General features: G+C 47.0%; 1 protein-coding gene across 2 annotated transcripts in view; it reads left to right on the top strand.

Annotated features, from left to right (window-relative positions):
• Positions 1-105: 105 nt before the first annotated feature.
• PTEN (phosphatase and tensin homolog) overlaps positions 106-27353 on the top strand; it is a 791199-nt gene continuing 763951 nt past the window's right edge. The window contains exon 1 of one of the 2 annotated variants that reach the window (XM_069611282.1): positions 106-497. In XM_069611282.1, the coding sequence (XP_069467383.1) occupies positions 419-497 (79 nt within the window). In that variant the 5' untranslated portion in view covers positions 106-418. The remainder of the gene's footprint in view (positions 498-27353) is intronic. The other variant, XM_069611283.1, reaches the window with a different exon arrangement.

The raw sequence follows: 27353 nt of genomic DNA, 5'->3' as shown, positions 1-27353 counted from the left end.
TGCTTCCACTTACATCTCAGCGCACAACATCTGCCTACAGCACGGCACTCCCTACTCTAAGAAGTCCGGCGCATGCGCTACCAAATAGCGTGCGATGTCAGCGCGCTACGTGCAACGTCAGGCGGCCCCTTCCTCTATCCCCTGATTAGAGCTGTTCGCAGCCCCCGGGATTGGGTGCCACGGATCGCGCGCGCGTCCGGGAGAGCCTCTGGGCCCCCTCCGGTCGGAGCCGCAGCCCGGGAGTGAAGAGCGGGCAGCCGGGCTGGCGGTGCGGCCCCGGCGCGGGAGGCCAGGATTGCACCCCCAGAGCGGAGGAGGCCGTCCCCGCTCCCCACCCGCTGCCACCCTGCAGAAGAGGCAGCAGCACCATCCCCCGCCCCTCTCCCTCCCGGCCTTCTCGCTCCCTGCCTTCCCCGACATGACCGCCAAACTCAAGGAGATCGTCAGCCGCAATAAGCGGCGCTATCAGGAGGACGGCTTCGACCTGGACCTGACCTGTATCCTGCTTGACCCATATGTGCAATGCTGCAGGCCTTATTGTGTGCAAGACCACCGACAGGGGGTGCCGGAATGTATTTGGAGTGGAAACCTAGTCGCTACTGTCATCAGAGGAACGCCCCCTTTGCCCTGTCAACCCCAAAACACCTTCTGCAGTTCTTACTGTAAAAAGGGGCATTATCAGTGCGTGATATTACAAGAGGTCAGAAGGTAGACAACGATGCATTGTAAGCCGAGGATGCCCTAGTCCATGCTAGTGAAGCTGCCCATTCCTACCAATTGCTATCATGGGGTATGGTGGCTCGTAAGGTCACAGGTCGTGCAAACTAAGCACTGACCACATGCACAAGAGGCTTTCCAGATGTTTGTCCCAGGAAGGGTTTCCCAACCCTTTGATTCCACAGAAAATTGCGCCGTTACTCCCAGGTGTAAGGAAACGGGATAATCGTTTTTTCCTGATGTCAGATAAGGGAGGGGGGCTTCTCCATGATGCTAGGGAAAGTGCCGGTGGTCCCTAATAAAGTGGGGGATAGGGCATAGCCCACGGTTTCCTGGTAATGTTTGAATATTGACATAACCTTTTGTTTCAGAGGATGGGGAACTGGGTCTTGATTTTAGAAGAAAGGGAGGAGGGGTCATAACGCCTGGTTATATGGAGAAAAGAGCACTGGTCTCAGGAAGTTAGATGCCTAACCACCTAAGTCCGAGAAAAGGTGTCACAGGGTCCACATGATTGATATCGCGGCTGTGACAGGCCCATATCTTCAGTTGATAAAAGGAGGGGGCTGCTTACTGTCGCAGGAGAGTGCACCAGCCCTGGAACCTATCTACATGCACCCATTCCGAGAGAGCAATTGTGCCTCGTCGCACACTTCGCTCCTTACCCGAGGATGCTGTATTTAAGTTGGTGGGGTACAGATGCTGCGAGCTCCATCGCTGGTTCTGGCCCTTAAGAGGGTCCCGATGGGTGCTACGTTTGGGCTTGCAGCACTGTTCATATATGTGCTGTCGCCAGTGTTGGTTCTCCAGTTTGCCCAGTGTGACAAGCCTCAAGACTTGTTGGGAATTGGGTGTTTGGAGCCCTGAAGGCTGCACCAACAGGGCCGTATTGGGTTTCCCTCTGCCGTTCACCTCAGTCGGCTCTAGTTTTGCAGCCATTGCCCTTTTTCACCCGCTCTTGGCCAGCATCGGTGTGTGGCTCTGATGCAGTGTGTGTGCAACCAAAAGATGGCGTTGGCTGGCAGCCGTGTTTGGGGTTTCGGACATTGCGCGTCTTTTACCGGCGCCTCGTAGGTCTGTCTCTTTATGTACAGACCGTGCTCTGGTGTGCGCTTGGCTAAGGTTTCCACTTTACTCGGCTGTGCACACTCACGGGCTAGCTACCTCTGCTGACGAGTCTCTTTTAGCCGCTCTGTGCCTTTCCTACCTACGCTTTTTTGTTACTGGTTCTCTGCACGACTCTGATGGTTGCATACACCACACTTCTATGCCCCACTGCCGGCCTCACAGTTGTCACCGTGCATCTTGCTACATCTCCTGCCCGTGATGTGAGTGAAGGTCCCTCTGCCTGCACGCTAACATCCCCGCGAGGCTTGCCATCTTCAGTGGGTCAACGCCGTGCTTCACTGTCTACAGTCTCGGATCACATTGGTGGTAGCTACCCGTGCATTGGAACACTACAATTTGCTTTCCTGAAGCTCCAACGTCGTCCAGGTGAGTGCTTTCCGCTGTGTGCATGCCTTACTGTGAACAATTCAACTATTTTTGATTTATTTCTCTGCAGCTTTGCTGCCTTACCTTAATAGTGCTGCAGTTACAACGATTTCCTATTACTACGCTCTTGCATGTGAATTCGAGCAGACTTCAAAATGAATACGTAAATAGCAGTGCATGTTGGGAATGTAAGACCATGCAAATAACGGGTTGCTTTGCAGTTGGGTCTATAAACTCGTTGGCGTTATCTCCATTTATGGCACAGTACCTCACGGTGTTGGATGGTGAGAGTTAAAGCGTAATCTATAAAGCCCACTTTTCTCATTAGGTGTGTGGTACTGGAAACATCGATAGTCTTATTCAGTCTAGTATGGTTGGTAACAAGGCATATGGACTGGTTAGGGCATTGTAAAGGTTCTGAGTTGATGCTTATTTCCACATGTTACAGAATCTGATAGTTGCGATCCTTTGTGGGCATTTCTGTCGTTTTCACATATGCAGGTGCCATGTATTGTAAACTTGTCGCAACGGCAACGATCCTGCAGGCTGGTTGGACACCATCGGGGACTAGCGATTGTTTAGTATGCTAAATGTGAACGTTATTACCAGCTTTTTTGTGCAGTTTTCCAGCAGGTGTATCGGGCGTGGTGAAGATAGCGCGACAATGTGCTAGATTGACTGGCTTGGTTTTGAGGGGCAGATTTAAGAAACGTGCTCCTGGACAGTTGTCATTTCTGTACAATTACCATTAGTGCTGGAAGTGGACAACCTTTACTGGGGAACTCCCTCCCCTCTTTAGCGCGTGGGGGTTTTGAAGGGAGTGGGTAGGTCAGCTGTCAGTGGTGTGGGTGGGACTGAGGGGCGGCGCTAGTTGTCGAATAATGTGGGTACCCTGAACATATGATGCTGGCTTCTCTGCATAATAAGGAAGTGTATTTTGGTGACATAAGAATGACCACCAACCGGTTTATGATAGTAATTTAAATGTGCATTCCTTCTGAGCATTCAATGTACACTGTGTTTAGTGCTCATTTTGTCTGTCAGAATAGTCGCCGTGACAGTAAAATATGTGCAAAGTGTGAGGCTTCTCGTCTACAACAAACGAGTTCCTGCAAGACAATGCATGCCACACCGCAACTCTTGTTTCAGCCCACTTTTTTCCCCTCTTACTGTTATAAATCCTTGGCGGTCCTAGGGTTTGAGTGCGTGTCTTGGTACACCAGTATGCACGTGCAAATCGACTTTTTACTTACTGAGTTCACAGGCACTAGCCTAGAAGAGTATGGTTAGCTTGACTCCTCATGTCAAGTGCTGCCATACAAACATGAGAGCGTTAGTACATGTCTAGACGACATTTAAACCGTAATGGGTCATATAACGCACTATAAGATGTTTGCCCCTCGTGAGACGTTAAATCAGCAACTGGTTTGGTACTAGCTTCTCGTTCCCCAGAGGTAGCTCTTGCTTAGTAGGTTGTGCTGGATACCCAGGAGCTGCTTTTACTTTTTGCTTAATATTTCTTCGTTCCGATCCCTTCCAACGAATAGTATATTTCTTACAACAACCTGGTGAGCCCCCAGGTAGTAAGATAATGCATGTTTTGTAATGTGATTACTTGGAAGGTAAATGCCAAAGTTTGTAATGCAAAGTGTGCATTAGCTTAAAACAAGGGACCGCCTTGCTCGAAGCCTGTTTGCGTTTTGGGAAACCCACTGTATTTCATTTTGATCTGCCTCTTTCTTTAAGGGCTGTTCTTGTGATATTGTCTTTTGGCATCTGCAGGAACCAGAAACCTGCTTTTCCGCATTAAGATGCTGTTCCTGCAGTGGACTAGATACTGGTCAGTTTCAGAATGTGAGGCCTGCACGCTTGGTTGGAATATTAAAAAACCCATGAAGAGTAATTTGAGCTTTTAATTTTTTTTTATAAAGCATCATAGGTTTGCAAGACACTTACCGCGATCGTTCTTCACTCGTGTAGAATTAAAGCGGCACATAGTTGGACAGTATACAACGCACAGAATAATTATTTCATAGACACTTTTTTGCCCATGTTTTTCTGAGTACTGGTGATGAATGCTACTTAGTGAAGTCGGTTAACTTGCCCTTTACGTACTGACTGGAATTCACCCCAACGCACTATACCATGGCAGGATGGTGTTTTTATATTGCAAGTGGGTATTTACCCAGTTTACGTCTTGGTTGCTATTCTTTGGTCCCCTCCAACCACACCCCTCAAACGTCTGTACTGAAGGTATACCAGGGAGGTTTTCAGTTTTGAAGCTTTGTGCGTTTTCGGTTACACGGTCATTCTGAGATTGTGTACTGAATGACTTGGTCCAGCGGGATTGTCTTGCTGTGATTTGGCAAATATGTGTTACAAGTCCCAGACCTAATTACTGTGCAAGATATTTTGTTAATCTTCCCCTCGATGGAGCATGGTCTTTGCGGACAGTTTGTTTTGTTTGTCATATACATTTTGCACTAAGCAGGCAGTGATAACTGCTATGTAAGTTCAGTTGAGGTAGAATTTTGCTTTGGATGAAGGATTGCATATTTGAATGAGTGCAAACTTTACAAAATGTTCATTACTGGTCTGCTTTCTTTATAAATATGTTTGTTACGTGGATGTGAAATGGTATTTTTTCCCCCTTCCCCGTTGCATGCTTGCAAAGCAAGGACATGTCAAATGGTTGGTCGTTGTGATTCCGACGCTTCTGCATACCCCCTCACCGTTGTTGTTTGTTTATACATGGTTTGCTGCACAGATGTAAGCTTTTTATTTTCATGCTTGTCATATTTCGACACTTTAACTGTAATAGGAGTGTTAACCTCTAACCTCACTAAAAGATGGGAGCACATTATCTTAGAGAGGCACAGCTCCTCCTCACTGAGACCCGACTAGGCTGAAACACGTGTCTGGGTTTGCTGTTGGTACTCTTGTTCAGAGGAGAATTGGCTAGCGTTTTGGTGCTGGACTGCACCTGGGCAGGACAAAGACTGATATGCAGGAATATTTCTCCTCTGTGAAAGGGACAGTGAGCTAAAAACTTGGTTGAGACTCTTCCGGGAGCCATACAACCAAGAACAGGTCAACGGGCCATGTTCGTGCCGGTAGAGCGACTCCCAGAACCCTCCTTGTTTTACACTATCACAGATCTTGATTTGGGGTGGTCTCGTACACTTGGGCCCTAATGTGCGAAAAGTAATAATTGTCATCTCTTCATGCACCTTCCCTTGTCCTATGTGCTTTGTATGACTTGTTCGCTGTACTTGGATCTAGCTATGCCTGTTCATGACTCCTAACCACTGTTAACGGGGTGCTGGTGTATAGTGGGTACACCGATCACAGATGCATGACCGCATCAATGAGTGGAACCACCCTATGATGCCTGCTGGATCATTACAAATGGATGAACACAGTTAAGCCGCACCCCATCTGTTAGAAATCAGACGGAATCCCAAATCTAGTTGATTGAAAAATCCACCCTCGGGTTCATTTGAACTGGGGAAAATCCACTGAAGACAACTGCAGTTGTATAAACGGTCAACTTATTATTTTGATACAGCTGAAGAGAAACGGACACCCGCTGAGAATTCTAAAAATATGGCAGAGGAGCACACGTTTCTCTGGCTTTTAATAGGGGTTTACATGAGTTGAATCCTCCAGAAGGTACATTAATCAGTTATGTTTAATCTGCTCTTCCTTTCGAAAATTCTTTCACCATGAGAGGCATGGGTAACAGCACCATGCTTTATTTGTTCAATTCTGTTCTTCCTATCAATGTGACACTGCCTTCACCTGCTGTGGATAGCTTCAGTATATGTGAGGAACCACTGTCTGGAAATTCATACCCAAGTGACGTTCATACCTGTTCTCACTCAAGTATAAGCTTCACCTTCATGCATGACTTGTCACTGGCGTGCGTATGTCCTGAGCACTAACAAACGTTACAACTGCATAGTTTTTGGTCTTTTCCCTATTCCTGCGAACTGTTGTGGCACCTCAGTCTACCAGTGGCATATCGGTAATCCTGGCCGCCGTTTGGTTCGTTTCAGTATAGTGGCACACTGAGTGCTCATGAGGGTACATGAAATATTATCAGCACTGACAGAACATTTCTATTCCTTTTAATTAGGTCACTGTTGGGCCTTAATTTTGTGTCAAATATTTTGACCCAAGTAGCCAACTTGTTAAATAACTGGTATATTTAACTTCAAGCAGCAACATTTTTTAAAATAATACTAAATCCCTAGAAAAAGTATGCAGTTCTTAGTCATCATGGCTAATTCACCTGATTGTGATATTAAATCTTGTGGTGATGAAGATTTCTCATAGATTCTGTCACATGGAGTGCTTTTTTATCATTAAGTTCAAAATATGTGGCACTCGTCCGTGAATATCCTTATCTATGCTGTTTTTCATAGTACATCTGCATAATTACTGGTGGACATATTCTGACTGCGGTTGAGTAAGAGCATTTGCAATGCCAACAGTTTTGACATTCATAAACAGCAAAGCTGAGCATGAAGATGGGACTTTTGTTTTGTAGGACTTTGGATGTGAAGAGACTTTGCATTTGTTACAAGTGTGATGCTTGGTAATGAGGGTTGGGGCACTTAGTCTGTCAAGCAAAGCATCTTCGTTTCACTTTCCTTCTAGTATTTTTAGCTAGTTTCTAAGCACTTCCATTTGGAGGTGAAGTGCACAGTATAACAAGATTTTGTTAACTGTAAAGGTCTAACCTTGATTTGGACAAGATCTCGCAACTTGGTCAAGTGAGGAATGTGTCCGTTTTTACACTACACCACATCTGCGGTGGGCAGTTAGCGTGGGATGCCTCAGCCCAGTATTATACCCAATAAGTCGAGGGTCGACCCGTTTTTTGATATACACAAGCTATATGTTAGCAACAAGGGCTAGAAGGTCTCATTTTAATGTTGGACGCTAGAGGAACAGGGCTATTGTCAGATAGTATGTAATGCTGTATTACACTATTTGGCTTGCCGGCAGATTTCAGAAGGCACCTCTTCTCCTCCTCTCCCTCCAATTGTAGAACAATGCCAAAATGTGACTTAGCTGTTCGCAATTTATACTTAGTCCTGCTTGAACGCAGTCCATGTGAGATTGGTATGCATTAGGTCTCGGTAAAACCATGCTCTCTATAGCTAGACTTGCAAATATCTTGCTTGGACTCCAAGAAGCTCCTGGTAGTGTTTAGAAATTGCAGCTTGACCTCTTATTAATGCAAATGACACACGCTACTACTTCTTTACTCCCCAACACTTTTCCCAGGTTAAAATATCCCTTCCATGAATCAGGGTGTGGGTGGGTGAGGATCAAGACATGGCGGGGGCTGCTGGGCAAAGAGACTGATTGCCCGCAGCTCCCACCTTATAAGCATCCTCCGAGGACCCGGCCGGAAGTCAGGCCCTGTGGGACACCTCTTCCGCCTCCATTTGGGCGGAAGAGTAGAGACTGCCCACCCCCCGGAAGGTGGCGGCCAGAGGGGACAACCCCTTATGTAGGCTGTCCCTCCAGCGCCCACTGCGGGGGCTGGTCCGCCTCTTAACAGGGAGATCCCCCATTGGTCACTCCCACCTCCTGTGGCCAGTATATCGCACATACATCATGAAATAACAGACAACTTTTGTAAGGTTATTTGGAATATACAAGGTCACAGTTTATTTGGAGCAACAATAAACTTGGGACGGTCCCAGCCACACAATACATTACATCAGCTAAGGCTGAACCGTGACACCCTATCTGCCACCGGCAAAAGCTGAACACGCTTCTGGTTACTACCAGGCAAACACCGGTTACTACCAATAGGACAATTTGGAGCACTGACAAGGAGGTTGTTGGTGTAAAGCCCTATTTATTTATTTATTTATTTATTTATTTATTTGTAACGCGCCGAAGCTCGCAAGCATCAGGGCGCGACAAGGACACAAGGACGAAGAAGAACGGGACAACACATAGAGAGCATAGAGAGGGAGGAAGCGGAACGATGGCAACTAGAAGCGGTGTGGAGGTTGTCTAATTATATGAAGAGAAAGGTCTTCAATTGTTTCCTAAAGCGTTGGAGGTTGTTTTCCAATCTGAGGCTGCAAGGCAGTTTGTTCCAGTGGAAAGTCGCCAGGTTCGGAAAAGCTCGGCCGAGACCAGTGGCTTTACCTGGAGGGCTGGGATTGATCAATCCTTGTTTTGCAGATCTCAAGCTACGGCTCGGCTCATACCAGCTGAATTTATTCTTAAGGTATGCAGGTGCCGTGCCATATAGGCATCGGTGGGTTAGGATCAGTGATTTAAACTTGATCCGTTCCTTTACAGCCAACCAATGAAGATCTTTTCTGTCCTTGGTGATGTGTTCACGTTTGGATTTATTAGTGATGGACCTAACAGCATTATTCTGGATAATCTGACATTGTTTCAGGCAGTTGTTGCTGGCGCCGAGCATTAACGCGTTCCCATAATCTAAGCGGGATAGTATGGTGGCTCTCCCTATCGTGGTGCTGTTCTTGGTATTAAGAAAAGGTCTTATCTGACATAGAAGCCTTTGGTAGTATTGACAGTTTCGCTTTAAATGAGCGGTTTGGGCTTCTGCGCCTAAGGAGGATTGTAAGTAAATACCTAGTGTTTTAACCTTATTAGATACCTTAATGGTAGAATCTTTTATAGTGAATGTGGAGTAATCCGAACCAAGATTGTTTAAGGCTTTAGCGCTTCCGAAGGTCATGAGTTCCGTTTTGGAGCTATTAAGACACATCCAGTGTGCAATCATCCAGTTTTCGATGATGTCGTAAATAGCCGATAGCTTCTCGTTATCTGCGTGATGGTCTCCGCTCAGCTCTAGAATGAGCTGTGTATCGTCAGCGAAGTTGGTGAAAAAAATTCCGAGCTGAGATAAAAGAGTACAAAGGCAGCGGATATATAAGTTGAAGAGCAAGGGTGAGAAACTGGCTCCCTGGGGGACGCCGCAATCTACAGGTTTGGGTGAGGTGGAATGACCTGCCCAATTGATTTTTGAGTTCCTGTCTTCTAAAAATGAAGACACCCAATCTATTGCATCATGGGAGCAGTTACCAGCTGCGCCTAGGGCCTCTCGGAGCTTTCCGTGATCTAACAAATCGAATGCCGCCGAGAGGTCCAAGAGGATTAACAGCCCTGTTTTACCTCTGTCCAGGATGCTCAACATTTCTGTCTGTAAGTCCAGCAATGCTGACTCAGTGCTGTGGGCACTTCTAAAGCCCGATTGTTGGGGGTGTAACAAGCTGTGATGATCTACATAATCTTGTAGTTGCCTGGTCGCTATTTTGTCAAGGACCTTCAGAAGAAAGTTGCAATTAGTAATGGGTCTAAGGTTGGCAGGGTCTTGTTGATCTAATCCTGGTTTCTTGACTAGGGGGGTGACTGTGACTGTTTTGATTTCTGTCGGTACCTTCCGGTCCCTGAAGGAAGCATTTGTCATACGGCAGAGAAAAGGGGAGAAGATTTCAGTATTATCAAGAATCAGTTTGGGAGGTATGATGTTTTCGGCGCAGGTAGTGCAATTTATGGAAGAGAGGGTGTCGTTCATGTCTTCAATAGAAACTGGCAAGAATGTGAATTTAGGAATGTCTAGAGCCGGATGTGTCATCTTAGGTTGCACGGGTGGCGAATCTCCCTAAAAAGGAGAGTCAGTGCCGTACATGCATTTGGCTCGAGCCGCTGCTGCCGAAGCTGCAGTGTGAAACTCCCTCATTGGCTAGGACCACCCCGATACTCTGCCACGCTTTGGGGGTGGCTTTCGTGGGTTCTCCAAACTGCATTGATAAGCCTCTCTCCCACTATACAGGTGTCTCAAACTTAGCAGGGCCTCTGTGCCCAAATTGCACTGAGGATCTCCAAACCGCATTGATGGGCCTCTCTCCCACTATACAGGTATCTCAAATCTAGCTCACCCGCAAATTTAGCTAACTCTCAAGTCACCAGTGAATTACGGTGGGGGGTCACTCTGACTAGGGCATCTCGCATCACAAGGGGAAAGTCCAAGCTGTGCCTGTCCAAGCCACCCTCCAACCAGCAGATACCCTTCCCAACCCACACAGCCTGCTCACCACAGTGAACAGCGCTCAGGGAGACGGACAGCAAAGAGAGCCACCAATAACACCTGACTTAATAACCCTTACCACCCCCTTCCCCTCCCAGGACAGCGACTGAACGAGTCGCCAACTCCAGCCGGAATACCACCTACAGACGGAGCCCAAACTAGTAGCGGACACCCCCTCACCGCCACTACACCACAAGACAACCAGACCAAAGCAGGACCAACTAGACATCACCAAACAAAGACTAAACAACTCTCAATCTTACAATGCAGCGCAAACGACCCATTCCAAGGAAAAGACGAAGAGATGAAAGAACACTCCAGAACAGCAACTTGGAACAACAACCATAGACTGGACCCCGACAGACAGGAACACAAACCGAAGCAACTCTGAGAGAAGAGAAAAATCCCTCTGTCTAACTCCATACCTCGCAGACAACTGGCCACCATGGCAATCCACCCCAACATTAAAAGCAGCAACATCAAACAACCTAACACAAGCAAGTAGAAGAAGGATGACCAACACAAACAACAAACAGGCGACCGCCGCAATAACCCCCTACATCACCAAAGCAAGAGGAACTTCCAATCAACAACCACAACTCCTGGAAGACGAATGCAATGAAAACACAAAAAACCCCAGACAAAACCTAGAAGAACTCTTAGAAGACGCTGACACCCCGAATCCCACAGCCCAACAAGTGACCGACCAGGAAGGAAACCTCAACACCGAACAGAAGACGACCTCGACAAAGCCCAAATCAAACACCTCCAAACTTCACTGCAATCTAATAAACGTAAGATCCATGTCAAAACACTCAACAGAGATCTTCGACCTACTCGACGACAACGGCATTGACATCCTGTTCATCACAGAAACATGGCTGGATGACAACTACAAAATCACACTCCAAAGCTGCCTTCCGACCGACTTCAAATGCCTACAAATAAACAGAAAAAACAAAAAAGGAGGAGGCATCGCTATAGCATTCAAAGAACACCTGAAAATATAAACTGACAAACCACTGAACATCCTCAACTGCAGAACCATGGTAATACACCTAACAGCGAGCCCAAAAACCAACATCACATTCATCCTGGTATACAGACCGCCAACATATGATGCAACATTCGTCGATAACTTCATAGAAGCCATCACCAACTTAGCCATCAACCACGAACACCTAATCATCCTGGGGGACTTCAACATCTGGTTTGAAGACAGCCACGCCAACTCCCAAAACTCACTAATTGAACAACTCAGCACAATGAAACTATGACAACTAGTCAAAGGAGCAACGCACTCGGCAGGACACACCCTAGACGCAATTTTCGCCAAGGAAAAATCACCACGGCACCTGATACAAATACTGTGGAGCGACCATCTCATCATCCCATTCGTGATCACTCTGCCTACCCAAGCCGACATCCAACATCCAAAACACAACCACCACCAAAAGAAACTGGAAACACGTCAAAGAAAGCAACCTATTCGAACAACTGGAATTAACGAAACCCTCAACTACAGAACTGGAGCTAGCGGACCTTGACGGGAAAGCAGAGATACTGAACAAATGGATCGTGGATACAATAGACAAGATCGCCCCAGAAAAAACGTTCACCCCATCAAAAAAAAGAGCAATGGCAAAATGGTTCACCCCACTATTAAACGACATGAAAAAGGAAAACAAAAAAATGGAATTGGAATGGAGGAAAGAATACAACCCAGGGAAAAAACCACTGTACCAGAAACAAATCTGCGCATACAAAAAGGAAATTCAAAAGGCAAAGAGAAGACATTACGATGATAGAATCAACAATTCCACCAACACACAAAAAGAAATCTTTAGCATCCTTGAAGAAATGAGAAACCCACCAGGCTGCGATAACACCCCAAACCCCTTAGAAAAACTATGCAAAAACCTGGCAGACCACTTAAAAAAAAAAATGAATGACATCCGACAAACCATACAAAAGCGACCAACCAACCACAACAAACGACCCAATTAACCTAACACGGAACCACAACACAAACTCCAAAGCATTCCTGAAATATCAGCAGATGCATTCGCAATGCTGGTAAAACGAAGCAAGCAAGCGGGATCACCCATGGACCCCTGTCCCCCAGACATCTACAAATCAATCCTCGCGCAAGGATCGCCAGCAGAACACTACAGAAACCTTCTAAATCTATCACTATCAACAGGGACTGTACCGAAGATCTTCAAATCGGCATACATCAAGCCACTCTTGAAAAACACAAGTGGTGACGTAGATGACCTTTCCAACTACAGGCCGATCTCTAACATCCCCTACCCAGCAAAACTTCTAGAAACCTTCGTATATAAACTAACCCAAGAACACGTAGAAAAACACCACCTGCTGGACCAAGCTCAAATCGGTTTCAGACCAGCGAGAGGAACGGAAACAGCACTACTATCCATCTGGGATGACCTCAAAACTAACGCAGACTCAAACACTACCTCAGCCCTTATTCTGCTCGACCTCTCCGCATCCTTTGACACAGTTAGCCACGACACCCTGAGCAAAAGACTAGAAGACATAGGCATAACAGACACAGCACTACGCTGGACCAAATCATTCCTAGCAGACAGAACAGAAACTGTATGGATAAAACCTTTCAAATCCATTCCACGAGTTAGCGACTGTGGAGTGCCACAAGGATCCTCACTATCTCCACTATATTTCAACATCTATTAGACTCCGGTCATCAGAATCTTCAAAAAATGCAACATTACATGTTACAACTACGCAGATGACACTCAGATCATCTACAAAATCAAAGACACTGAAGCCGACCACTCAACCCTAACCGACTGTCTAAAAGAAGTCTTCAACTGGATGGATGCTAACAACCTGAAAATCAACCCACGAAAGACAGAAATCATGATCGTATCCAAAGACCAAGAGAACGAAACCACCATCCCATGGCCTACGGAAATGGTAAATGCACCAACACCATCGAAGGTAGTAAAAAATCTGGGAGTCCTAATGGACAACACCCTAACCCTGGAACCATAAATAAATGCAACAGTGAAGAAATGTTTTTTCATCCTCCACACGGCAAGAAGAATTCGACCTTTCCTCTCCTTCACGCACAAAACACTCGTTATCGTCGCCCTAATCATGTCAAAAATCGACTATGCAAACAGCCTCTACCTCAGAATACCAGAATACCTCCTGAAGAAACTGCAACAGATCCAAAATGCAGCAGCAAGACTCAAACTATCCAGAAGAGACCACATCACTCCAGCCCTAAACACACTACACTGGCTCCCAGTAAAACATTGCATCACCTTCAAAACAATGTGCATAACGCACAGGGCAATCAGCGGACAAGGAGCACAGTTCCTACAAAAGAAAATAAGTCTACAAACCAACGAGACTCCTCCGATCAAGCAACAAAATACGCCTGGAACTCAAACCTTACCTTAAGAAAAAACTTGGAGGCACCTCCTTCTACCACTTAGCCGCAAAAACCTGGAACAACATCCCAAAAGAAATAAGAAACACTGAAGATCACCTAAAATTCAGGAAATCGCTAAAAACCTGGCTCTTCAACACCACAGACTAAATCTGGAAACCAAAACCGGAAAAAGGATGACTAAACCGGAAAGGACACGGACATCCCCAACCCGAGAGGGTAACTCCCACGGCACCTGGACGGGTGACACCGGATAGACAGGCGGCACGCACGGAGACTGAGTCAACTACCCCAGACCATCCCACAAACACTTTGCCCGCCCCTTAGTTATCGCCAGGTACCACAGTGGTGTGGAATTGTCGAGATATTGGCAATCACCACACTACCTGAGAGGTTGACATTGGCAGGTGCACTGGCCACAGGAGTATGAAGTGAGGATAAGGGGAGCTATGAGATAGCATGTTAGAGGTGGGGGCCAGAGGAGTAAGGAACCTTATATGCCAGTCAGACCCAGATCAGGACAGAGCCGCATCAGGGGAGACTACGCAAGCCGAGCGCCTCAATTCAGGATAGAGATGGACACTAACCAACGCTACTAACAATTTCCCTTTCTGCATACACCTCTCAAACTCCAAACCAAACACAACCAAAACCTACAGCACAACAACCCGCACAAACATCACTACACTGCAACAACAAAACAAAAACAGTCTTGCACAACAGTACACGACGACTACCGGCCGCAAACACCCCAGGCCCAGCCAACGGACCCACCGGGCTGAGGCCGCCAACAGCTCATCACTGCTCTCTTGCACTTTTCCTGCTTCCTCCCACTAACTCAACCTCCCCTCCTCTTTCAGAGCTGCCAGGGGACCACTCCGGTGGTGATAGTGCGCGGTACAAATGTCCTTTAACATTAACACGTAATAGTGATGCACATGTTCCCACTTCAATCCCATCAGCTTATGGAAGCTAGAACTTAAACTGGCAACTGACTGCAACCTTTCAAATTTTAAAATTGCACAATAAACTTTCCAACTTTGGCTACTTCCAAGATTAAATTTGAGTCTTACTCACTGTGCGTGGCGACTGTCGAAGACCAGGTTGGGGGTTTAGCAGGGGAATCTTCAGTGTACTACAGCCCTCTCGCCGCCTAATTCAACTACCGTCTCTCAACATTGAAGTTCATACTTCACCATGGCTGTAGTGAAATGGTTCTCTCAACCATCCTGGCATAGACCTAGCTTCCTACCATTAGAAGTTAAAACACACTCGTAAATCCACTGGGATGCAGCACCACTGAGTAAAATAAATTAGCCGGCATCATAAACGTGTGAACTTGACATTGTTTACTGGCCTTTTCTGTCTATTGGTAAATCTTCATATGCTAGATTCTGTTTGGGTTTTGAACCCAAGGAAGAGGGCGAGTCATGAGAGTGGATGCACTTTCTCGTTTATCTGTTTAATCGAACAACAAGACGTTTTGTTTTACTGATTGTTGATTTTGGTAGCTATTTTGTCATTTTATCCGTTTTTGTTAACTTCATTCTGTGCACCTGATGAAGGGTCAGACCCAAATACTACTAGAACCCGACTCAGCGAATCCAAGCAGAATAACCGCGCTGTATAAGTCATTAACGCAGCATTCAAAATAAGCAGGACAAAGTTGTTTCTTTATGTTGAACATAAGCACCTGCAAGGCAGTACGCAATGTATTGTTTTTGTTTTACTTTTCGATTTCCCGACCCTCTTTGCTCCCTAATGGGGAAGCTTTAAACACCAGAATGTTTTTATAAATGTACATTTCTTATATGCTGACTTCAGTCGTCTTTCTTTTTTTTTTTTTAAAACACGATCTCAGTATTTCTGTGCAGGCCCCTCGGTAATATGCTTTTCTATAGCATGCATCTGCTACTACTGTGGTCTCATATTGGGCCAGAATTGTGTTTTATTGTGCATTGTTGTAGACTGGAGCCTAGGTAGCGTTGGTGCAGGGGACGTATGGTTGCAGTGTGTCCTACCTTGTCATGCACGTGTTTCGTTGGGTATGTTAAGACATGCTGGGGTAGCTACAAAAGCCGCGTGCCGCCCAATTGATTAGGCTTACTCGTTATTCCACACATTCCCTGACATCCTGTTTGGTACGATTGACAATAATTGAAGATTATTATTGACTGTTCTGCGCGGTGGCACAGCCACATGTCACCTTGAGTAAGCCATCAATAGTGTTTTATAGTAGGAATCCTTAGTTGGCAAGTGACGCCCTGAAGTGTCAGTTGATGTCCATATCCAGATTTGTACTGCCCCCCTCTAAAATTCAGTGGTCCTGAGATTGCTTGTCTGAAATGGAAGCATTAGAGCTTCTAAACTTTGAATGGTGCACTGGGGAGACGGAAATGTTGGCATCTATGGATTTTGATCCAGAGTTAAGAGTTTGAGTAGTGGCCCTGCTTGCTTGGTTAGTCTAGTTTTTACTGTTTGAACTTGGGTGCGATTCCTTGCAGTGTCCGTTGTACTGTACAACCAGATTTGAAGGATGATTGGGAGGGTGGGTGTTCGGTGGATGACGAGTGTACTACGATGATTACCAGTGATCTGTCCAATTTTGAGACGGCAGTTTACAGTAGTTTTTGTTATTCCAGGGGCCTAGGTGAGCAGGTATGGCAGCAGATGTTCTGCACTTGCTGGAACTTTACCATCCTGTGTTGTGCGGTGTGTGTATGGACAACTAGTATTGTTAAGGAGGGAAAGCGTGCACCTGCGGACCTTCAGTAAGGGAAGTATTCGCCGCAGAGTTGCCTTGTGGTGCTAAGGAGGAGACCTAAAAGTCTAGGCTGATGCATTGGCTTTTGCTGCTTTTCCTTTGTCAATATACTCCTCAAATGGCCTATGAGCGGTTCGGGGGGGGGGGATGGATGGGACCAGCTGAGTTGCTGGTGTCTGTTGCCTTTGTTCCCTATGTGGGTTTGATCGTGGTTAAGGGTTGTTTGATCCACCGTGAGATTGGACCCATTTGTACACATTTGGCTAAATTCATGTTTACATTTTATTTTTTTGTTATGAATTGCACATATTTAAAATCATTTTGTAAAATGTCCAACTTTGCTTTTTAAAAAATGTTTCAAAAAGTACCTTGGTAAAAAGTATTTACTTATTAGATTTATTAGATCTATCCAGATTGATTTTGTATATTTAATCAATCCATGCATTCTTGTGGACTGATTCTCAAAAAGGCTAAATATCTGCACTCTCACCAATTAGTTGCAAATCACCATCCCCCTTGTTTTTATGTTGGGATTTGTATCGCACACCTCTGCCATTGTGTGGTCTCTGGGTGCTTTGACGGATCTGGACCAGAGTGGGTGGGTTTGGTTAGTTGTGAGGAGAGAGAAAACTCAAGATTGTAATGCTTTGTGTAGATGGTGCAAAATGGAAATACACTGAATTCTGTTTTCTTGACCTCTTACTATGCATGATGCGTTGAGAGCATCAAGGGCTTAATGTCCAGACGGTGAACCCTGTGCATGCAGTGTGGGCGGGGTGTATTAGTTGGTAATGGAGGTTTAGAGTTGTGGTGTTTGGCGTCTGGGGAGAAGGACTTTTACAAGCCACATTCGGGTGGTGAGTAAGGTGGAGAAATTGGCGATTGGCCAATAGTGTCAGTGGTTGGTCCGACAGGCTTTCCTTATCTGCTGCAAGTGCATTGTTTCACAGTTTATTGTGGTGAGAGGCGTTGAGCTTCCTCTTATGTGGTTGTAATGGGCTGATGTCCTGGTTCACATTTTTGATTTTGAAGAAGAGGGAGGCATTCTTTTGAAGTTTTAGTTGTGCCTGAAGATGTCCTGTTCTAATTATTGGTTTCTTTCTCAGAATGCCATGTGTTGGTTTCAAAACGGGCATTCAGGGCATTTGAGAGGTGCAGTTTGTTGGCTAATTTCCTTGATTGTGCATTGAAAAGCCAGTGCTTTTAAATTTGTCCTGAATTTCAAGTAATCGTTCAATTTTTTTTTCTTTTTGGTAGCACATTTTGGCCACAATAGCGGTTGAAGGCAGAGCCAATGTGTTTATCTGTAGAATCTTCTGGTTTATTGGCATGTCTTTTCTGGATCTTAGATCTCTAACTGGTTTATGTGAGATGTTGCTTTGCATGAATTCTGCTTCTTGGAGTGCTTTGTGGGCGATGCAGAGAGCCTTAAAGTTGCTTTTTCTATCCCCCTACACTCCCTGCTGGTAGCCAGTGCAATGCTTTAAGAGCTGTTATGTTCTCCCCCCTGTTGTGTCTGAGTAATAGACTAGCCTCTCTGTTTTGCATCCATTTAGGGTTTTTGTCCCACATACCTGGATAAATGCTGTTGCCATCATTAAGAGAACAGAGAAATGATAGCCAACTTTGTGTGGAAAGTGAGATGGCGCATGAACTGTCTGCATGTAAGAAGCAATTTTTGATTATTGCATTGACTTGAGTTCCAGTGTGATTCAGTTGTATGCCCGAGATGCTTGATCACTAAAGTTTAGATGTTCTTGGGCAGTTGTGTACCTCCGGATACCATGGTTAGAGGTGTTTCAGTGGCCGCTTGAGGTAAAACGATCATTATTATAGTGTAGGTGCAGGTTCAGTTTTATTTGGATGTATACTAATTGACCTTTTCACAATTGACTTTGGGAGAATTTACCTAATTTAAAAGGTCAATTAGGACATATATGCGGGAGGGAACTCCCCGCAACCCCTCTCCCAATCCCCTTATATTATTTATAATCCAAAACCAACCCAACACATATATAAAATAACTAATATAACGGTCAATTGTGCAGAAGGTCAATTAGGATCACTATAATTGGGTCAAGTAGGATAAAAGGGCAATTGCGAAAGGTCAATTTGGGTAATACCTTTTTTATCCATCCACTTGTGAGAAAGTTTTCCTCAGTTGTCAGTTTATTTTCGACTTGTGTCGTCCTCATAGTTGTACCAAGTGTGCTCATTTGTTTCTTGTGCTCATCATTAGGCCTGTAGAGATGAAGAGGAGTGGTGGGAGGTTTGATTCTTTAAAAGTAGAAGACACTTTTGGGTTGTATGCGATTAGTCACAAGATGCAAGATTTGAACATGGAGGCTGCCTGTATTGTCAATATCACTGATGAGAGTTGGAAACGCCTCTGTTGGGCTGAGCTATTTGTCTCCTGTATAGGATGCCTTTTAGGTGGTGGGTTGATTGACTGATGATGCTTATGTGGACTGTGTCTGGCCTGAAAGTGGCTTGTCAGTATCTTATTGATTATCAGTTTCACACCTTCTGTCTGCTGTGGTAACACCTCTTTACATTTCTTGTGGAACTTATCGAAGCTTGCTGGATTAGAAAGCTGCTCCTTGTTCTTCTGAAGTCTATGCGAGTATGGTGGTGGTGAAGCCAGCACGTTCCCCATTATTAAGCGCATTGAATAGTCTCCTTCAAAATGTCCTTGCTTTTCCAAGGTTTAGGTCTGGGCATGGCTTAGGAAAATACTCTGATTCTGTACCTCCGATTCCCACCAGGCTTGCTATGTGATGCTTCGCCCAGCTGGAAGCCAGCACAGCACACTGAAACATTGCAGCTCCGGAGTCAAAGGTAGAGTGACCACAATTAATACATTTTTTGTTTCGAGGGGATTGGGTCCTCCGACGTTTTCCATATCTATGACAGTAATCAGCACAGCTGTGCCTCTTCGGAAAATCTTTCTGCGTCCTGCGTCAATGACGTCGATAGGCTGTCCTCGAGGGCCTCCGTCGAGCCGACATCACCGGATGTTATAAGTAGGACGCACGACTCCCGTAGCCTCAATTCCGTTTTTTCCACGAACGTGTTCGCTTCGGAGATCTCGGTGCGCCTCGGTTCTTCTGAGTTCTGTTCTTTCGGTTCTTCGAACCTGTTCGTTGTGAAGATTTCCAGGATGTCTTCGTCTTCTTCCACCCTGCGGCCGGGTTTTAAGAAGTGTCGGGACTGCGGGTCCAAGATGTCATTGACGGATTCGCACGTCGCCTGTCTCGTGGTCCTCCCTGAGGCACCAGACACGGATGACTGTGTAGACTGCCAGTCGCTTACATCGAAGGCCTTGCGGGAGCGTAAGAAGAAGCTTTCTTTAGGTAAGGTGGCCAAGCCCCGGAAGTCGAGATCCACTGTGCTTTCGACTGACGATTCGAGGGGCGACTCTCTGCGTCGTCGGCGTAAGTCCGGGGGGGTCTCAGTCCAGGTGTAGGTCCCGCCATTCCTCTGCCTCTTCGAGGCACTCACGGAAGCGCCGGCATCGGTCGCCTTCCTCGTCCGAGGACTCCGCCCGTCGGCGGGTAGCTTGTCCCAACAAGCATTCCACTCCTGCGAAATGGGATTTATTTTGACAGGAGATGTTAGCGATTTTTCAGTCGCAGGGCTCCGGTCCGTCTGCGCCGTCGAAAGACGCCAGCCTTGACCGTGCTAGAGACACCACTCGCACGCCTTTGGGCTCTAGCGGTCGTTGTGATCACTGGGCACCTTCGAGGTCCCGGTCAGACAAGGATGGTCGCTCTAGACATGCCCGCTCCAGGTCCCGGTCCTCGACTCCCTCGGAGCCTGTGAGGTCTTCGAAGAAGACCTCGACAGCTTCGGCACCAAGGTCGTCAAGGGACTCTCGCGAGGCTCTGCCTCTGAGGAAGCCGTCGACGCCTTCAGCGCCCAGGCTGTCGAAGGACTCGCTCGGGGCTCTGCCCTCGAGGACTGTGTCGAAGCCGTCGGTGCCATGCTCTACGTCAACGCCAATTCCATCGAGCCCTGGACACCTTTCGAGGCTGCTTTTGTCAGAGGTACCCCATGGCACGGTGGAACCTCCTAGAAAGGCTCTGGCCAAGGCTAAAAATGTCTTTTGTCCCTTTTCCTGTGCCCTCATTCCAGCCTCTGCATTATATTTCTGAGGTGGATGAAGAGTCTGAGGAAGGTATGGTTTCTGAGGAGGTACCTGACGAGATTTTGTCTGGGCATAGCCAGATTGAAGACTGCGGCAGTCGTTGCACGACACAAGTGGTCTGGACACCCCTACGGAGGTGGAATTCTGTAGGCCTGAGCCTGGCACCCATGCCGAGTCCTCGTGCCGGCGCCCTATGTCGAGGGTTACGGAATACTTGGGGTGGTCTGCGCCACAAGTGGATTTTCTGCAGGATGACCTGACTGTATCCTCGACCAAGGTCCACCAACTGACCCGGTACTGCCATTCCATATGGCGTTCCAGAGAAGGGTGGCAGCAGCTTGGACTGCCCAGAGAGTCTCCCGGCAGTGAGCAAGTCTTTGCTGCAAAAATACCACCCAGCCAGTAGCAACCCATGTTACTTGACCACGCACCCCACTCCGTAGAGTTTGGTGGTGCAGGCGGCTACGGCCCCAGCAAAGCAGGCGTTGTACCCTACCATCCCTCCTGATATTGACGCCAAGCGTTTTGATGGCTGGGCGAAGAAAGTGTTTTTTTCAGGGGGTATGGTTTTACAGGAAGCCAACTCCGTGTGTGCCTTGTCACGTTTCACGCACACTCTGTGGAATTGTGTTTCGTTAGCGGCTGATCATATTCACGGAGGGGAGGAACGGGATGGTTTTCTTGCTATTGTGCAGGATGGCAAGGATGCCATGTGTGAGTCCGTTCAGTCGGGTCTGGACATGGCAGATCGTGTCAGCCGGTCCATGGCGGCGAGCACTGTAATACGCAGGTTTGCATGGTTGCTGAAGTCGGGGTTTGCTCCGGATGTGCAAGCCCGGCTCCTCGACATGCCCTTTGATGGTGAACATCTTTTTGACAGCAAGGCTGACGAGAGCCTTGAGAGGTTGCAGACCTCTAAAGCTGCAGCGAAGACGTTGAGCGCTGCAGTTCGCCAACCTCTGCCTTTTCGTTTTAGGGGACAGCAATGGAGGGGAGGTTCCTTTCAATATTACTCATCTTTTGGTAAATCGAGAGGAGCTGCAAGTCAAAGGGGCCACCGTAGGAGTACCAGAGGTGGAAAACCGGGTACTCGAGGTGCCAAAGCCGCTCAGGCAGTTGCCTCTTTGCCCTCAGGCACTGCCGCAGCCGCTTCAGCTCAGTCATGAGGCCATGTCCCATGGTTTGCCGGTTGGGGGAAGGCTGGCGCAGCATCTTGTAGAGTGGCGTGCCATTACTTCAGATGTGTGGGTTCTGGAGATCATTGCCCACGGCTACTGTTTTCCTTTCCGGCAGAGGCCTCATGACAATCTACCTGGGAATCTCTCTTTGAAGAGTCCGGATCCGCTCCCTGCGCAGGAAATGCAATCCCTGCTGGAGAAAGGCGCCGTAGAACTGGTGCCTGTAGCGGAGAGGAACCAGGGATGGTATTCCTATTTTTTTGATTTCGAAGAAAGTCTGGGGTTGAGACCCATCATGGACTTGCGCGGTTTGAACAAGCTCCTCAGGAAAGACAAGTTCAAGATGGTTACTCTTTCTCAAGTTCTCCAGGCCCTTCAACTCAAGGACTGGTTGGTGTCTCTCGACCGCTTACTTTCATGTGCCGATCCATCCCAAGCACAAGAAGTACCTGAGGTTCGCGGGTGGCGACTCGCACTTTGTTTTGGGTCCTGCCGTTCGGATTGACCTCCGCCCGAGGGTTTTCACCAAGCTCATGGTGGTGGTGGCTGCGTATCTCATTAAAGGGGGGATTCACGTCTACCCCTACCTGGATGATTGGTTGATCAGGGCGCGCTCTCCCGAGCAAGTCCTGATCATCTGTCCATCACCTGCCACTCCTTTCACAGGCTGGGCTTCTCCCTCAACTTAAATAAGTCTAACTTGACGCTAGGGGTGTCACGGTATTAGTTTTATGACGGTACAATAACCTTCTTGCCAAATGACGGTATATCATGGTTATCGCGGTATAGCAGGTGGAGTTAACTAATGTTAACAAATATTTTCTAAAAGGTCATAAATTGTCAGATTTATCATCACAAACAAAACCAGGCACGCAGGTCCAGAATTGGGCTTTTCAACATACTTTCCACTGAAATGCCACCCCTTGCTTCCAACAAACACACGTGTGGAGAGGGGGTGGGGGAGCCCTGCTGCGACTGGCAAAGCAAACTGTATAGCTTTTCTTAAGTGGTCATTTAGGCTTTTAGCTCCCTCACTGGCTACTGGTGAAGATGAACATGTTGCCATCTTGATAACCTGCATGCCACAGATCAATGGAGTCTGATGTTAGTATACGCTTGTGCGCATACACGCACACAAACACGCACACGCACTCTCTCTTTACGTTACAGCCTTTAGTTTTGCGGGCCAAATGGTGGTCAGTAATCACAGACATGTTACCCTTTGGTATGGCAGCAGGGAATACCCACAGAGATGAGTACATTTCGCAGTGTGACTTATATGTAAATTCAATGATAGAACCAGGGAAATCCCCCATTGTCACATGTTTATAAAACATTATCTATTCTAAGTATATAAACCCCAAAGCCGCCAACCCAAAGAAAAGCCTTTTCCTTCTTGGCACTGTATCTATTCTTCCTATTGCTAAAAAAATGATTTTGTGTCAGGCACGTGTGGTTTATGGAAAGTCATTAAAAACTGCTCCAACTGAAAATACTTGGCAGACGGCACATCCAACAGTGCAAGATGAAGACTGCGCAGCACTTGCTTACTGCAGCCTTTCAAAATCAGATTGAAAAGCACACTTAACGGTATGAACGGTATACTGGTATAAACAATGTGACAGTTATTATTGTTCAATTAAGTGGTTCACGGTATCTTTAATGGTATACCGTAATACCGTTACATCCCTACTTGACGCCAACTCAGCGGCTCCAGTACATTGGAGCAGTGCTCGACACGTCCCCGGGGCAGTGTTTCCCTCCCTAAGTGAGGGCTCATCACATTCTGCAGATGGTGCACAAGTTTCAACATGCCCAGTGTCTCCCGGCGTTCGAGTTCTTGAGGTTGCTCGGCCTCATGGCATCCCGCATTCTTCTGGTGCCAGAGGCGGCCAGGTTGCGGATGAGAGCTCTGCAATGGGCCCTCAAGATGCAGTGGTCAGTCCTCCGGCAGGATGTCGGACCCCGTTCAGGTGCCGCCCTCTGTCGCCCAGGACCTCCTGTGGTGGGCCGTCGAAGTCAATCTGATGGTGGGGGTCCATTTTTGGCTGCTCTGGTCGGAGGTGACGATCGTGACGGACGGCTCCCTCACAGGATGGGGCGCTCATGCCAACGAGTTGACAGTCAGCGGTCGTTGGTCTCCGTCGGAGTCAAGACTCCAATCTTTTGGAGTTGAGGGCCGTCAGGCTTGCCCCGAAGGCTTTTCGTCCGACTATGCGAAGGAAGAATGTCCTGATTCTGACAGACAACACAGTGGCCATGCACTACCTCAACAAAAAGTGGGGGGGGGCAGGGTCACTTCCTCTGTGCAGGGAGGTGATGCAGCCCTGGTTCTGGGCCATCCAGCAGGGAATTTCGATCTTCATCTGGTTGGAGACGAAAACGAGACGGCAGACGCTCTGAGCAGGCAGATCGCGATCTCTCACGAGTGGGAGCTGGCTCAGGAGATTCTCCTGGAGAACATCGCCCTTTGGGGGACCCCACAAGTGGATCTCTTCGCCTCCAGTGTCAACCGGAAGTACGAAAAGTTCTGCTCGCTGGAATTTCCTCCAAGAGGAGCCTTGGGGGACGCGTTCGTGGTGGAGTGGTCCTTCCCACTGCTGTACGCGTTTCCTCCAGTCCCCGTCATCCCGCGAGTGCTGCAGAGGTTAAGGAGGTTCGGTTCCCGGATGGTCCTCATTGCTCCGGTATGGCCCGGTGAGCGTGGTACCCGTACCTTCTCGACATGTCCATCTGCCCTCCACGTCGTCTTCCCTACCGAGACGCTCTGCTCTCATGGGATGGGGTCAGGTTCCCCATCCAGAGGTCAGAAAGGTTGAGGTGTAAAGATTGGGACCTCCCTGAAGACGTGATGGAGGTGTTGCTTTCGACCAGACGGCCTGCAACTAAGTCCCTATACCGTTGCCATTGGAAAAAGTTCTGCGACTGGTGCAGGGTTAAGAATGTGGACCCTTTTTCATGTGACATTCCTGTGGTTCTGGCTTTTTTGCTTTCGTTAGCCCACAAGGGCCTGCAAGTGGGTGCCATTAAAGGTTACCTGGCGGCGCTGTCCATATTTAAGCGCTCGTCTGAGGAGTGTTCTTATTTCAAGATTCCTTTAATTTCTCAGTTTCTCAAAGGGCTCACTAATGTGTTTCCGCCGTCACCTTTCCAGGTGCCCGGTTGGGATTTGAACCTTGTCCTAAAATTCCTAATGGGTGCTCCATTTGAGCCTTTATATTCTTGTCCTTTGAGACTGTTAACCCTTAAAACTGTGTTTTTAGTTGCGGTCACTTCCGCTCGCAGACTGAGTGAGTTGCAGGCACTTTCTGTTAAGCCACCCTTCACGGTGTTTCATAGGGACAGGGTTGTCCTTGGAGTTCGTCCTTCCTTTCTTCCGAAGGTTGTCTCGGAATTTCATAATTCTTCCAGCATTTTATCCTCCTCCGCATCCTGGTAAGGAAGAGGAGAGGCTCCATAGGTTGGATCCTAGGAGAGCTTTAAGTTTCTACATTTCACACATGTTCGGGTCAGCGTGGACGATCAGCTCTTTATAGGTTACGCTGGAAGGCGTTTGGGACAAGCTGTTACTAAGCAGACTTTGTCTAGATGGATTATTTTGGCAATTTCTGAATGTTACGCTTGGCTGGTAAGGACCCTCCGGTAGGCTTACGGGCCCATTCTCCTAAGGGTATGGCTTCCTCTACTGCCCTGCAGAGGGGTGGTCCTATTCGTAACATCTGTGAAGCAGCCACATGGGCTTCGGTCCATACTTTTGTAAGACACTACTCCTTAGATTCTATCCATGGGCAGGATCTGGCCTTTGGCAAGGCGGTCCTTTACTCTGCAATTTAATTGGGTTTTCTAAATTTATATATTCTAAATTCTTTTCCCTCATCCATACGTTGGTACTGCCTTGGGAGTCTGCCATAGATATGGAATACGTCGGAGGACCCAATCCCCTCGAAGAACAAGTTACTTTCTTACCTGGTAACGTTCTTTCAATGGGATGGTCAGACGACGTATTCCATATCGCTCCCTCCCTAACTGCCCGCTACAGAAGCTTACGTTTCCGTAAGGCTTTCTGTGGTGATACTGGCAGAAGATTGGTGCCACACGTTCTGGGAAAAAACTATAACTGAGGCTACTGGCGTCCTACTTATAACATCTGGTGACGGCTCGACAGAGACCCTCGAGGACAGCGTATCAACGTCATCGATGCAGGACGCAGACGCCGAAAGATTTTTCCGAAGCAGCACAGCTGTGATTACTGTCATAGATATGAAATACGTCATCGGACCATCCCATCGAAAGAACGTTGCCAGGTAAGAAAGTAACTTGTTGTTCTATTCGGAAACAACTCCTGCAAATGGAGGTATGCGTATATGCCATGCTTTCCAACTTGTGCAAACTCCAGCCTGGAAGGTTTGTCAATTGCCCATTGACATGCATTGTAGAAACTGGAGTGTTGCAAGGAAGTTGTGCAATCGGGAGCTTTTTTTTTCTTTTCAATTGCAGCTTCCCTGCTTATGCGCTTCTTCTTTCATACTCTCATCCGGGTTGCATCCAATTTTGGTCCAGGTCCCCCCTGTGCCATTATCTCCTGCTCATATTTAATAAGCATTTAGCCTGTTTTCATTTTTTCTAAGCAGTTTGATATAAGTAAATACTTTGGTACAATTTCTGTTTTGAGTGAGCTGATAATTGGTTTGTGAGAATAGTGCCAGTGGTTGCATGGTGAGGATCTGTTTATAAATATTCGGCAGGGCAGGGTTCCAACTGAGAGCTGCCTTTCCTTCTTTTTTATTTGTTTAAATTTTTTTTTGATAGTGGGTGGTTTAAATGTGTTCATCGGAGGGGCTATGGTGGGGGTTGTTTGCAGGGATTATTCTGTTTCTTACACACTGCGTTGTGTACCTGCTGTATATTTTTGTGAAGTGGTTGGTGATATCTTTGCACAGTTTCTCAGTTTGGATCAATACCATACTGCATCTCAATGATTTGGTAGTTCTGAGTCCTTACTGACATTTGAAGTAGGGACGTTTCTTTGCTTTAAGAATTTGTGATTTATAGTGTCTTATCTCTTTTGATAAGTTACCTTTTCTTGTTGATTTTAATGCTTTTTCTCCACACTTTTTTCCCGTTTTCACCTTTTTAGAATTCTTGGATGGGGTGTGCTATTTATTTCTTTCCTTCCATCAGGGAGGTGAGGGTATGCAGTGCTTTGTAGCTTTGCTAAGGTGTGTTTTTTCTTTCTTCTCTTCCTCTTCCCGCCCACCCTTCCAGTAAGATTTGATTCATGGGGTATTGGCCTAATCTTTCATAGGATTTCGGAGTTCAAGGTTTAGCTTTACCAGGTTCTTCTGGTGCTGGTTGAGTGGCCTCTGTGTGACCAGGGTTTACGCATTGTAACGTTGATAGACCAGGGTGTTTTAGTTGGTTACTCTGTAGTACCTGGTTGTGTGGGCATATGGGTTGATTATTAACGGTACTGTAGTATTTTTTTGGCCATTTTTATCACTTGCTTTAGGTGAAGCTGG

This window comes from Ambystoma mexicanum, chromosome 8 (assembly GCF_040938575.1).
Source record: "Ambystoma mexicanum isolate Mex_15411 chromosome 8, UKY_AmexF1_1, whole genome shotgun sequence".
NCBI classification, from domain to species: Eukaryota; Metazoa; Chordata; class Amphibia; order Caudata; family Ambystomatidae; genus Ambystoma; species Ambystoma mexicanum.
The sequence above is the reverse complement of the archived record's forward strand: the minus strand, read 5'-3'. Positions and strand labels throughout refer to the sequence as shown.